Consider the following 13,482-nt stretch of genomic DNA (forward strand, 5'->3'; position numbering starts at 1 on the left):
TCACAACTGCTGTGCTGCTGCTTTTAGGCTTTTCTTTTCCCACATTTAATTTGTTTCCATTATGCATTGATTTTTGATTTTATTGCAAAGCACTCTGCAAATACTCTTCTACACGAGGGATCAGCCGAGCAGCATTTTGGTAAACAAACCGCGTCACTGGGTGGCAACGGCAATGGAACCCTATGGAGCCCAAGTGGCGCGAGGCGTGTGTCTGACTCTAGCAGTCTAACTTCGTTTACATTTTAAAAACTGCGACAGTTCACACAACTTTAACACATGTATACACTATATTATACATCAAACTCTTGAGCTGCTTCTGCTCTCACTCGGAATATATGTGATGTATAGTTTTTTGAGATATTAACGTTTGTTTGGCACAACTCATACTATTAGCGTTAACTGTCGCGAGTGGTTCCGCATTTCTGGGTGGCAAGTGACGTCACGCTGATTCGTCCTACTACGAAAAAGAACTAAAGTAATAGGCCTATAACTACATCACTTTGGGGAAATAAATAATATACTACAGAAATATATATTACATAAAAAATATACTATTTAGTAGGCTACCAGAGAGTTTAAGTTCCTAAAGGAATATTATAGCTTCTTCTTTTTGAAGGCGAATTATATTATTTTGGTGTAAACAACTTACCCATAGAAATGTATGCTTTGCAGACAGGGTGACTGTATCCCAAATGCAGAACAGTATAGCCTATAAATTGAGCATTAGATGAGGCAGAAGCTATGGGTGGGAGACCAACACATGGCATTTATTTGCACACACTGCACAGCTGAGAGCACCCAGGGCAGTAATGAGTTTGTGATGGAGGAAGGGCTCAACTGTCACAAATAGGGACACTAAATTTCACATTGGATTGTTAGGCCTACAAATTGTATGCAAATTTTGTTAATTTTTACCATAGTCACTCACTCATGGATGCTTAGTGAGTTTAGTGGGAAAATGGCTGTAGCTCAGGATAGGAAGGGGGTAGAGTGGGATTCAAGGCGTGGGTAGGATTAGTGGCTAGGGCACACATGGGCAAAATGTGGCCCCTGGACCATCTCAATCTGGCCCCCAAGGTACTCAAAAACAAAAAAAACCAAAACTCAATAAAAGGCAGAATTATGTTAATAAGTCTCATCTGCTACAGCCATTGGATTTGTATCACTATTATATCGGGAGATTAACGAGAAATTACCAATCACAACGGGAGATAGGGTTAACAATAGGGAGACTCCCGCGACAACCAGGTGTTGGCAGGTATGATCTCCAATGTGTGGCCCTTCACGTGTTTGATGCATGTCAGTATGGCCCTCGGGAGAAAAAAAATTGCCCACCCCTGTGCTAGAGGGACATGGATAGTGTTTTATTGGGGGGAGGGGGCATGTTCTAAAATGTTTGCACTTGCTGAGTTAGGAGTTGAGTTTGCTCAGGCAAAGCTTCACTGTATACATTCTTCTCCAGCCAGTTCCACCTTTCAGTTTCTCCAACTGAGCTGCTCTCTTGAGCTGCTGGCATTTCCTGGCTGAAGCACATGTAAGCAGGCACATGCTGGAAATAACTCACTGTAGTTCTGCATCTCATAAAGGAAAAATTACTCAAAAGTAAACATGGTGACAAATTAGAATAGAAATAGATTAAAATTTAGACAATCAAATACACCACACACTGGCAAACAAGTTGCTACAAAAAAGGCACGACGGGAATTACGACGAAAAACCTTTATTAAATAAAAGCGAAAAAAGGTATACAAAGAGTTGTTCTGCATGATCTATGAAAATAGAACTGGTATTGTTTGTACATTTAAACAGCTGAGGGGATGGAGAGTAACCTTTCCAAAGGGTAACAATGTAGAAACTCTTCAACAGAAGTCTTCGATCTCTTGTTCCATCTCCTAAATGAAACACAAGAAGGGACGATAAGTTAAAATAAATAAATAAAATACATTGGGCAAATGTAAACAACTGCTTTCATAACTAATCTTCCCAGAAGTTGCATGGAAAATTAATCAGACTGTTAATATTCTTCCATGCTACATTCAATTATTCTAACCCATTAATTAAAGTGCAACAATAAAATCTCTTTACACACTCAAATACGAACCTGTAGGAGTGCGCCCTTGTTGTATTCTCGTCTGTGTCTGTAGATGCTCTGGCAGAGCAGAGCATAGAGTTTCTCCAGCTGGTAAACCTCATAGCCATCAGTCTTGGTCACGACTCTCTCCAACAGCACCTGGAGAAGAGAGGAGAGTGACAGGAGACAGAGGAGGGGGGAGAGATGAAGACATCTTCATCTGGTAAACTTCATAATCCTCTGGCGAAAACCAGGAGATGCCGGGGTGAGAGAATATCAAGTCAGCAGCAGGAAAACAAATTTGTCTTGAGGCTTCTTGTTTTCTAGAGTTTCTCTGGGTAAAGTCAGGTTGCAGTAATCCTGCCTTGACCTGTGGACTCACAGTGTCCCATACCTTTAATTTGTCTCTGTCCACCACCACAGGAGGAGTTTGCTGGTCCAGGATCTGCAGAGATTTGTCCACATCGATCATCTGCTGCTGCAGCACAGCGTTCTTTAGAGTCCGTGTCATCCGCCGCACAGTCGGCTCTGAGACACGCTCTGAGACACACACACACACACACACACACACACACACACACACACACACACACACACACACACACACAGCTTTATACCACTATAAATGAGTGATGACACTCCACTGACACTATGACTTCCTAGCCCAGTCTGTGATGGCAGTGTGATGTCCTCTTGTTGAAACACTGACTGATGGCTTTGCTTACATAGTGATTTATTGGATTGAAGGCAAACATTTCCCTAGTGTCTATTTAAATGTCTGACATTTTGATTTGGTGTCTTTTGAAGCTATAAAAAGCTTTGTTTACACAATTCTCTACCTGGATTCCAACTCAGTTTCTAAAAACAGCAGTAAAATATATCCAAGAAGACACATGACGATATCCAACATTTAGGGCCAAGCTTTTGAGTGTGAGTTACCAGCTGACCTGGGCCAGTATCCTCCTCCACTTTGTCTGCTGCAGGGGGTTCTGTGGTTGAGCTCTGCCCAGGCTCCATACTCTCTGTTCCTTCTGCTTCCATTGGCTCTCCATGGCCGCTGTGCTCTGCCTCCTCTGCTGGAGTTGCCTCGCCGTTCCCACAGTCTTCCTGTGTTAGCGCTTGACTCTTCTCAGCCTCAGAGTATGCGGGGAGCTCCACACTCTTTGATGGTCCCGCAGGGTTTTCTTCACTGCTGCCTGACGGCTTTTGGCTATTATTTTCACTGCTCTCGTCAGCACTGGTTTGTCCCCGAGTATCTGCTTCTGACTCAGCGTGGCCGTCGTCTTCTGTATTCCTAACTTCACACGGTACATTGTCCTCTTCAGCCTCCTCCATGGGTTCCTCCTGGCTGTCCTGTTCCTTTGAAGCAGACCCACAGCTAACTTCCTGACTGGCTGTGAACTCTGGCTCTACAGCAGCCCCCTCCTCTCCTCCAGCCCTCTCCTCAGGCTCCCCTCCTCCCTTCCCATCCTCCTCATCTTCGTCTTCGTATTCGTCTTCCTCCTCAGACCCAGCGGTGTTTTTGGAGGTGTGAGGGGAGGTGTACTTTTTCTTGGGTTTTCTTGGTGTTTCTAGGCCGTTACACCAGCGACTCCTCCGCCGCTTCTTCTTCTGGGCTGAAGGGATATGAGAGGGAGGGAAAGGGATAGGGTTACTTCATAGGTTTGGTGCATTGTGGCTTTGGCAATGTTGTTTGCATCCTTTCGACCAAGGTGTATTATTATTATTATTACATTAGCACCATTTTAATCCCATTATTCAATCAATACTGTAATTTTACTTTATTTAACCAGGCAATCTGACCTAGAGTACATTGTTGCGTGTTTACACTCCTGTCGGGTCACTACGCTTGTGGTAGGTTTAAAAGATCAGTATATTTGGAAGAAAACTAGTTTTATAATAGGATGCATCGCGTTGCTGAATCACAAAACAACAGTCTGATAAAGTGAGTGACTGCCATGTGCTGTGATGATACAGAGAAATATCCGCCTCGTGTTGCACAAACGTCACAGACGGTGCTTGCTGAACCTGACCTATTTTCTGACAGTCACAGAATATTATGTGTACTTTGCCAACTCTGAATACAACAATGAACAGCGACGGTGTTAACTTTACCTGTAACACGTAGCTTGCAGCAAAATAGCTAAATCCGCCATCCATTCAGATAAAGTTGGTCCACAAACTCCACGTAACGTAACGCTGGTTTGTTTCATAATCATTTGAAAACGGGTGTGATTTATCCAGACTCGATGAAGAAAACATTTTGTAAATGAAAATATGCCCCAGTAAAGAGATGCAACTTTGTTAGGCTCGAGTTTCCAGGCAGTCAGTGAGGTGTGCAATTCTGGGTGTTGTAGTATGATTCCCCCTACAGAGTAACATGGGGAAACTACAGCCGTCTTCTCTGGTCAAAGGGCTCCAATTTCAAAAATAATTGCATATTTCTACTAAATAGGTTGTCTAGGTTTAATAAATCATCATTTTCACAGCAGTGAAATAGGCCTTCTCGGGAATTGAACTTGTAATAAGTAATAACAAAATAACTGTTGAATCTTTTTCGCATCTTTTCATGTCATGTCTTTATTTTTTGCACCAAATTATGGAGAGTAGTATCGATAAGAGTACCGATAAGTATCTGTATCGATAAAATCCAAATGATCTTAGATATTTCAGGTTTCATCTAATCCAAAACCTTGAAATCCTGGGGAAAAAGACAAGCCTAAAAACCCCCACCCTAACTTATTATTCTATTAGGATCACAATACCAACCAGTGTGTTTGGGTGTGGTGACAGTAGCAGCAGGTGTGATGGTAGGAGCTGCAGCTGTGGCTCTGGCAGGCTCTCTAGCTGGGACCAGGTCACTGGATTTAGCCTCAGCAGGAGGGTTGGACTGTTTGGGAAGGACGTGGTAGAAGGAGGGAGCAAACTGCGAGGTGGAGCAACCTGGAGTCAGACAAAAACAGACAGCAGACTGTCTTAGCCTATGGTTTCTCTACATCTACTTTACATTTATCTACCTGAAAATACATGGCATTCTGAGACGGAAGCACTGTAGGGCCCTTAGCTGCCTGTATAATTGGTGAAAATAGTGGATGTGGCTATTCGGATTGACCAGTGAATGTCAGTGCTCAATAAATTATCCCTATGACAGTTTAGTCTGTATCATTACTACTTAAGTTAATAATATTGTGTTTTGCCTTCTAACTAAGACACACAAAGTATTCACCTCTTTTGCAGCGCGACTCCTTGAGCTCCTCGCAGATCTTCTCAAAGTCTTCATCCAGTTCATCTCTGATGATGGCATGGACGGTGTCCTTCAAGGCACACGCTCTGTGGCGGATCTGACGGTCTGGAGGGACACACCCACACACGCATGCGCACACACAGCAAATAATTAAGTTATGTGTTTCTTCTTTTACTCCAGGATCACACATCACTTAAAGCTGCTGTAAGTGGTATTAAAATGAAATAAACAATAAAATAAAAAATAAAGTGTTAAATACATGTAGCTGTAACTCTACAGCCATCACTGATATAGTGTTTGGTCAATAACATGGGGCCTCCCACTCTACAGAAAAATAAATTTTCAATGTATTTTCTGTTTACTGCAGAGCGGAGGGACTGGGTGACCCACGTTACTGACAAAACACTCTATATCAGTGATGGCTGTCGGAATGTAGAGCTATTTAACACTTATTTTAACAAAAAGATATCACTTGGAGCACCTTTAATATTTGAGCCCAAGTTGATTGATTCTATTGTTTGGGTTTAGTTTTCTTTCATCATCCAATAAGCAATGATGATTATTTTCAGATTAGTAAATTGTTGTTTACCTGAAGGGTCCCGGTCTGGGTTGTACTCCAGGGCATTCTGCCAGATGAGGTCCACATCATACAGGAACTCCTTGACCGTCTCATAGCGATGGAGGTCAATCCTGGCGAGAACAGTAGACAGGTCCATAGGCTGCTTGATCACCTCGGCATAGTCTGGAACCTAAAATGAAACAACAAGAAATTACATTTTAAATTACCACTCTCACTAATGCTAAGGGGAAATGGATTACATTTCAACTGAAAAGGGAATTTTGGTGGGTAATATCCCTTAGTTTGACCTCAGGCTCAATTTGAAGAGGAGCAGCTATTAAAAACACAGGTTAAAGATGTAGGTTAGAGAGATGATTTAGAGCTGTTTCTCTTATTAAAAAAAAGCCTGTGGGACTGTTCTGACTGCGTTGTGTCATTTCTTTTATATTTTTGGAAGCACATTGTACAGCAAATATGCTATAAATAATATGCAAACCACAAATGGCTTTGTTTTTGTTCTCTAGGGATTCCACAGACAAAAACAGTCAAACTTTGGGATGCCCAAAGGTTTCACATGTGGTACAAGAGGTTTATGTATTCAAACGTTTTAATTTTAGTGACAACCACAATCACACAGCACCACATTTAGAATGAAATCAGAGGATATCATTGTTTCCCCCACACTGCTGATTTTTCTTATTTAGAGTAGTTTGGTCAATATCTAATTTCTTCCTTTCCTATCTTTATTTGATTAAATGAGTCTTGCCATCTTGAGAGATGTATTTTATTATAGTGAATGAACTATATTCCTGTTTAATTAAGCCTAAGGAAAGACACTGGCGGGCCTACATTAAATGTCTCTTTGCATCCAAGAACGTGAAATTAAATAACTTGAAAAATAATCTAAATTAAGAACCAGTTCCCTACCTGTGACAAGCCAGAGATGAGACGTGCAAGTCAGTCAAACTTTTAAAAGTAGCCTATATTTTCTGAAGTGGGTCTATTGACAATGATGACAAGGTTATTAAAAGCCAACTGCAGGTGGTTGACACGCAGGCATCCAACTCGCTTTCAGAACGGACTTATAGCCTACTTCACAACATGAGAATATTTACTTTACTTTAAACTGAAGGGCAAAGGTAAGAATATTAGCCTTATGTTACCTGTAGCCTACATCTGCGAACGAAATCCCTTGTTGCGTGTTGTGAGCTTTGAGATGATGCGCCATAAAGTCGTTCAGACAAATAAATGAAAGCTGCTCATTAAATACTCCTTAAATGGCAAATCAACTGAGGTTATAGTAGGCTATTTATGCTGAAACTACGTTGACATTAGTAGGCTAAATGAACGGACATAATAACAAGCTTTACAACCTGTCAGAGGACCTCTCTGTCGCTGCTTTTCTCGCAATACGCCCGTGGCAGTCTCTTCACTGATAAGCGCTCCGCTGCATGTCCAAAGCTGAAGCCAACTTGCGATTCTTATCAACCCAACTTTTCCTTGCTAAGGCGGCTTCTCATGGCTGTTTGGATTTTGTTCTGGACCATTGTTACATAAAAAGAACTGGCCAAGGGATGTCTGCGTTGACATTTCGGTCTCTTGTGTCAAGCCAAAGCGCTGTCAGCAACGGGATGCTGCAGGTGCAGCTTATTGCAATATCACTAGCTATAGGTCACACAATATTAGGCTATTTTATATATAAGGAATTTATTTGTTGTCCTTGTTGATGCTTGCTGTTGTGTTGTTATGTGCTTCTTACTGCTGTGTTTAATGCTTATTGTTGTTTTGTTGCATCTCATTTAATTGTCGATTTAATTGTAGTTTTATGTGCTTTGTTTTTAACATGTTTTATCTTCTAGCCCTCCTCCCCTTTCCCCTTATGAGGCAGGCCGACATTGTAAATAAGAATTTTGTTCTTAATTGTCTTGCCTGGTAAAATAAAGGTAAAAAAAAAAAAAAAAAAAATGTATTTGGCATATTTCCAACCGGCTACTTGAGCCGGCGACCTTTTAAATGCCGGCTTTTAAATGTCCATTTTATTCTCTTCTTTTATTCTTTTATTTTCATGTCAACCATTTTATGTGAAGCACTTTGAATTGCCTCTGTGTATGAAAATTTAATGTGCTATACAAATAAACTTGACTTGATTTTAATTTGCCGGCCTACGGCAAGAAATACCGGCTAAAAGCCGACAATAACCGGCTAACGGAATCCCTGATATAGATATATATATATATATATTAGGGGTGTCACGGTACACAAAAGTCACGGTTCGGTACGTACCTCGGTTTTGGGGTCACGGTTCGGTACGAATACGGTACAACGGGGGGAAAAAGCAACAAATCCCAAATTCAGTTTTTTTCCCTTTATATTTTTCTGGATTAGCCTCCTGAAAATCTGTGCAAAGATCGGCGCGGCCTGGGGTCCTTCAGGCTAGAGCGAGGTGCCCGGGCCAGGCGAATGACGTGCAGCGCACAGGCCCTCTTGAGGCATCCTCTCTGCCTCTGGATTGCCTTTGCCCCGTGAGGGTCTGGTGAGACGAAGGAGGAGCACGGCCGGGAGTTACCCACAGAGCCTAGATCCTCCATGCACCGAAGTGCCAATACTGCGCCGTAGCACTAGCTCTATTGCAGCGGATTGGGCGTTCTCGCTTAGCCCTTCCGCGGGCAACGTTGCAGACAGAGTAGGAGGGGCTGATCCGTGAGCGGCTTGTGGGACACGAGTCGGGGTCTTAATTGGCCTCGGCTGGGTCTACTTAAACTCTCGTAACGGACAAGCCCGTCCCCCCCCCGTCCCGTCCCCGTCAAGCCCGTCATTTATTGTCACACGAACACCACAATACATGCATGCGGCCACAACACACTCATGCTGACGGTGGCCGGTGAAAAGTGTCCTCTGCATTTAACCCATCCAGGCATGTCCTTTCCTCCGGGGGGCAGGCCAGGAGCAGTGGTCGCTTTCTCGTACAGCGCCCGGGGACCAACTTCGGATGTTGTCGTCACTGGTCGGATGACGATGACGATCTGATCTTCTGCATGTTTTTAGTGGGGGGGTTATGTACGGAGGAACCCCCTGGGGGAGCACGGGGAGAACATGCAAACTCCACACAGAGAGAAAGGCCCTTACGACGAGATACCCCACCTGGCCAGTAGGCACTGAAGATATGGGGGGGAACACAACCACAGCGCCCACAGTGTCCCAGGTGAGAATCGAACTCAGGACCTTCTGACTGTGAGGCGACAGCGCTACCACTGAGCCACCGTGCCCACTGGGCGAGGGTGTATGATGTTGAGAGACCCGAAACACCTTACGACCCCAGATAACATCACTGATGACTAGGGGTGGGGGAGAAAATCGATTCACCTAAGTATCGCGATTTTTAGTGTCACGATTTTTTGAATCGATCTTTTATTCCAGAATGGATAATCGCTGGGTGCTTGCAGTCAGGCCACTCACTGAACAGCAGGCCAGGCGCCGCCTACTGGTTTACTAGTGGTTTTATTACTTTATTAGTTAGTCTGAAGTAATAATTACACTTCAGGGTTAAAGTGGGTGCATCTCATTGTAAAATTGGACTTCAAACGGCCCAAATCTGGCTTCAAACCCAAATTTCACACGCGTCTGCCCATATCAGCCTGGCCTGCTTGGTATCTAATGCCCGGCCTGAATTATGATCCCAGTCCACCCCTGTTTTTAACTATATCGCGCAGCCCTACTCATGATATATAATATACAGTCTCTCTAGTGTATGATTCAACTTTTCCCATGTTCTAATCTAGTGTAAAAAAGCAAACAAACTGAAAAAATAAAAGAAAAAAATAAACAAAAATTGCAATAAATCGTAATATCGAATCGCAATAATCGTAGAATCGCAATACTTAAGAATCGCAATATAAATCGAATCGGCACCCAAGAATCGTGATAGTATCGAATCGGGAGATAAGTGAATCGCCACAGCCCTACTGATGACGCGTCCTAGCACATGCTGTAGTATGTATTTTAAAACATGAATTCTGTGTTTTGCTTTTTACACTAATTTTACCATCAGAAATAGTGTCTAATAAGTGGGAATTAATAAATGTCCACTATTTAATAAGATCTAGGCAATCCACACAAAAATGTTTTACTCTAGAGCAGTGATTTTCAAAGTGTGGGGTGCGCCTCCCTCTCAGATGTCTGTATTCCAGCTGTTTGACAGGGCAAAGGCATTTCCCCCCACTTTAAATCTTTATTGTACACAAGTTTGTAAACAGAGCGCATGTGTGGAGTAGCCTAATACTCCCACCAACCCCTCCCCCACTGTCTGACAGACAGCGGGGTGGGTTTCACTTTGCCAGTAAGTATGGGAAAGAACCCTGCCAGCGCCTTAACATTATTGGAGGAGAGTTTTGTTTACTATAATGACATGATACTATATACTATAATGATTGGAAGATGACAAGGAGTCATCCCCTCTTCCTCACCGCATCTTGCTCATCATCCCACGCGATGTAAGTTGCTTGTTTACAAGTTAACAGCTTTGTCAGTGTTATGTAACGTTTAGCCGCAACGCGCAACTATAAAGGACTTTGTCGCGGCTACGTAACATTACATTAGCAAGCTTACCTCGTTGGCTTGATGTTGACAGAATTTGCAAAACAGCTTATCGCCTGAGTCATAAAAGTCATTAGGATACTGCTCTGCACTTTTTTGACGATGGTAACGGGAGAGCAGCTAGACGCTTCAATATTGTTGTGGTTTGTTCTGTCTGTTCTGGAGCGACCCCCGGTAATGTTTCCTCTCCACAAAACGTTCCATTCAGTGAACCCGGATTTCTATGGCCCTTGTGTTGTTTTGGTGTGTCTTCTTCTGTGGCGTTTAATTAAATTCAATTCAATTCAATGGCGTTCAAACAGCGTTTAGGTGCTTTACTACCACCTTCTGGGTTTGACGTATTCGTCGTGTTGCTTCACGTACCGAACCGTGATGCCCGTACCGTGAACTCACGGGATGAATACATGTACCGCGACACCCCTCGTATATACAGTACCGTATATATATACACACACACACACACGAAGGGGAAAAAGACAAAGACAACAGAGCACAGTAGTCTTGAGTAAATCAATTTCCTCTAGGCAGACAGTCATCTCACTTGGTGGCAGCTGAAAAGCAAGACATTATTATGGCTTAGAATAAAATAGAACAGCTGAGCTACCTCATCTAAATCCACAGGCTTTGTGAAGGCCTTGAAGCGTTTGTCTTGGGACAGGCGGTTGGTGACATCACGCAGGAAGAGGCGGAGCTCCCTGAGCGTGTCTTCCTCCTGCTCCTCCAGTCGCCGCTTCTCTTTCTCCGTCAGCTGACGAGGGGGAACCGAGGGGGCCACGGGGAGCACCTCCAACGCCTGGAGCGCTGAGGAGTTAACATAAATACATTTTTCATGACCTTCAAGTTGATCATAATTTCCATTTAATTCAGAGATATTTCTTAAGAGAAGTATTATGCTCATGGTCTGCTTGTCCAGTCTTCACACATTTCTCTTATGCCACAAGATAAATGTTTCTTCAACTAGAAGGCCACACAAAGCCAGCTGCATGACTGAGTTCAGACACCTAACCTAACCTAAGCTTCCTTTCCATTAGTGACTGCCTCGGTCTTCCTCTCTAAGACCCGCCCCAGATCTGCCAGTGTTTCCGCTTTGTGTGCTGCAGTATTTTCATTCCCCCATAGAAAGATGGTTTTATCTGGTGTTCATTTGATTTTTGTAGCTACATAGCTAGATCTGCTAACGGAAGACCAAAGGCTACGCTTTTGGCCCCGCACTATTTCTCACCAGCTTTCTTCTTGGAGGCAGGGGCCTTGGCAGCCTGGTTGAGGATCAGGTCCTCAAAGAAGCTTCTCCTTTCTCTGCTGGTGGGAACCTGGACATGGAAAACCTCCCCGTACTCAAAACGAAACAACTCCTGAACCTGGGGAAAAAGAGGTGAGGGGGTGGAGAGAAGACATTTGTGTGGGTGGGCACTTGTATCAAGGAAATTAAGACAAAACGTAAGTAACTTAAAATATCAATGCTTAGCAAACTAAATGAAGTACTCACTGCTCTAACATTATGTGTGGGTTGGTGCTTGTATCAAGGACATTAAGATAAAACTAACATAAGTACAGTAACTTAAAATATCAATGCTTACTAGCAAACTAAATAAAGTACTCACTGCTGTAACGGTATGTTTATGTGTTCATGAGTACGGTTAGGGCTGCCTGTACAATTAATTGAGAAAATACAGAAATTGCAATATTGAAATGGCAACATTGACCAATGTAAATTCCAGATTGCAAGGGGGGAAAAAGGTGAACCTCAAAAGGAAATGTGTTCGAGCCAAGCTCCTAAACATAAAAAGTATTCTGCTGCTGAGAGAATCTCCATTCATATCATAATATCAGTCCGTACCTCCAGGCTCAGTCGCTCATAAGGCAGGTTACAGGTAGCCAGCAGCAGTATGGGAGCGAAGGCGGGGATAGAGTGCAGCAGACTGAGGAAGGTGGCTCTCAAGGCGGGACCCACCGTCTCCCACCACTGTCCGATGTGAGGGATGTACAGGATGCTGGGAGACGTCCGCCTGGCTTCAACAAAGATCTACAGAGCATGAGGTAAGACAAGGAAACATCATGGATATTTATAAAAGCTGGATGGAGGGCTGTATAGGATAGTGGGACTATTTGCAGAACTACAGAGAATTACAGAACATAAGGTAGGAGTAAGACAGGACGGGACAGAGGAGTTTAAAAGATGATTGAGATATATCCAAGGAACAATTTGAGGGTGGATGATAAGGGGATGACATCCCACTTGTTAACAACAGAATCAAAGGTTTGACTCAGGACAGCATGAAAAAGCAGCGTATAATGCACACTGGCAGATATCTATAGCACATAGGAAATGACACAACATTAGACAGCTGAAACATGCAGTTGTTTCTTCCAGTCTTATTTGTCCATAGTACATATTTATCCCCAGTGTCCACAGTGTGAGGAGCTGGGGCCCATGAACTACAGTCACTGTGGCAGCTATTTTGGCCAGTGAGGTCCACTGAACAGAACACACTGAATTTGACAAAGCTGCGGAGTGTGACTTTCTTCCCAGCACAAATTTGAACAGAGGTGGAGGGTTTACCTGAGCGCAGGTCTCTTCAGGCGCGGTGGCGCTGGCTCCGAACAGCACAGCCATATCCAGGGTGTACACGGTGAATTTCTCCAGGGCGTGGAGCAGAGCGGGGGCCAGGTGGGAGCTCTGACCGGAGCCCGGCCTGCCCTCCAGCAGCAGCCTGGGCCGGTAGGAGGTCGGGTGGCTCAACACGCTCCTAGACGGGGGAGAAGAGACAGGTGAGGTGGTGCGGAGGTTCAGATTTACTGTCAGTGAGCATTTAGGCCATGTTCAGACTAGGAGGCCAAATCTGATTTGTGAACTTTAATGACCTATTAATGATTCTATCCAGATTGGTTTTATGAGTCTTGACGCTCCAAGTCTGATTTGTGTCACTTGTCCCAAACCACATATGGAGGTCTGGACACACAGATCCGACTTGAACACTTGTCCAAATCAGATTTGTGGCAGTGCGGACACACTCC

The 13,482-nt window shown here is 43.7% G+C and overlaps 1 protein-coding gene across 2 annotated transcripts in view; it reads right to left on the minus strand.

The window, feature by feature from the left end:
* Nucleotides 1-1,757: 1,757 nt before the first annotated feature.
* atad2 (ATPase family AAA domain containing 2) overlaps nucleotides 1,758-13,482 on the minus strand; it is a 39,026-nt gene continuing 27,301 nt past the window's right edge. For both annotated transcript variants that reach the window (XM_083643266.1, XM_083643265.1), the window contains 11 exons: nucleotides 13,028-13,214; nucleotides 12,305-12,490; nucleotides 11,690-11,825; nucleotides 11,072-11,268; nucleotides 5,905-6,064; nucleotides 5,298-5,420; nucleotides 4,841-5,014; nucleotides 3,019-3,687; nucleotides 2,466-2,611; nucleotides 2,102-2,230; nucleotides 1,758-1,892 (listed from right to left, as the gene is read on the minus strand). In XM_083643266.1, coding sequence (XP_083499392.1) covers nucleotides 1,860-1,892; nucleotides 2,102-2,230; nucleotides 2,466-2,611; nucleotides 3,019-3,687; nucleotides 4,841-5,014; nucleotides 5,298-5,420; nucleotides 5,905-6,064; nucleotides 11,072-11,268; nucleotides 11,690-11,825; nucleotides 12,305-12,490; nucleotides 13,028-13,214 — 2,140 coding nt within the window. In that variant the 3' untranslated portion in view covers nucleotides 1,758-1,859. The remainder of the gene's footprint in view (nucleotides 1,893-2,101; nucleotides 2,231-2,465; nucleotides 2,612-3,018; nucleotides 3,688-4,840; nucleotides 5,015-5,297; nucleotides 5,421-5,904; nucleotides 6,065-11,071; nucleotides 11,269-11,689; nucleotides 11,826-12,304; nucleotides 12,491-13,027; nucleotides 13,215-13,482) is intronic.

Source organism: Poromitra crassiceps (assembly GCF_964638095.1).
Source record: "Poromitra crassiceps genome assembly, chromosome: 1".
NCBI lineage: Eukaryota > Metazoa > Chordata > Actinopteri > Beryciformes > Melamphaidae > Poromitra > Poromitra crassiceps.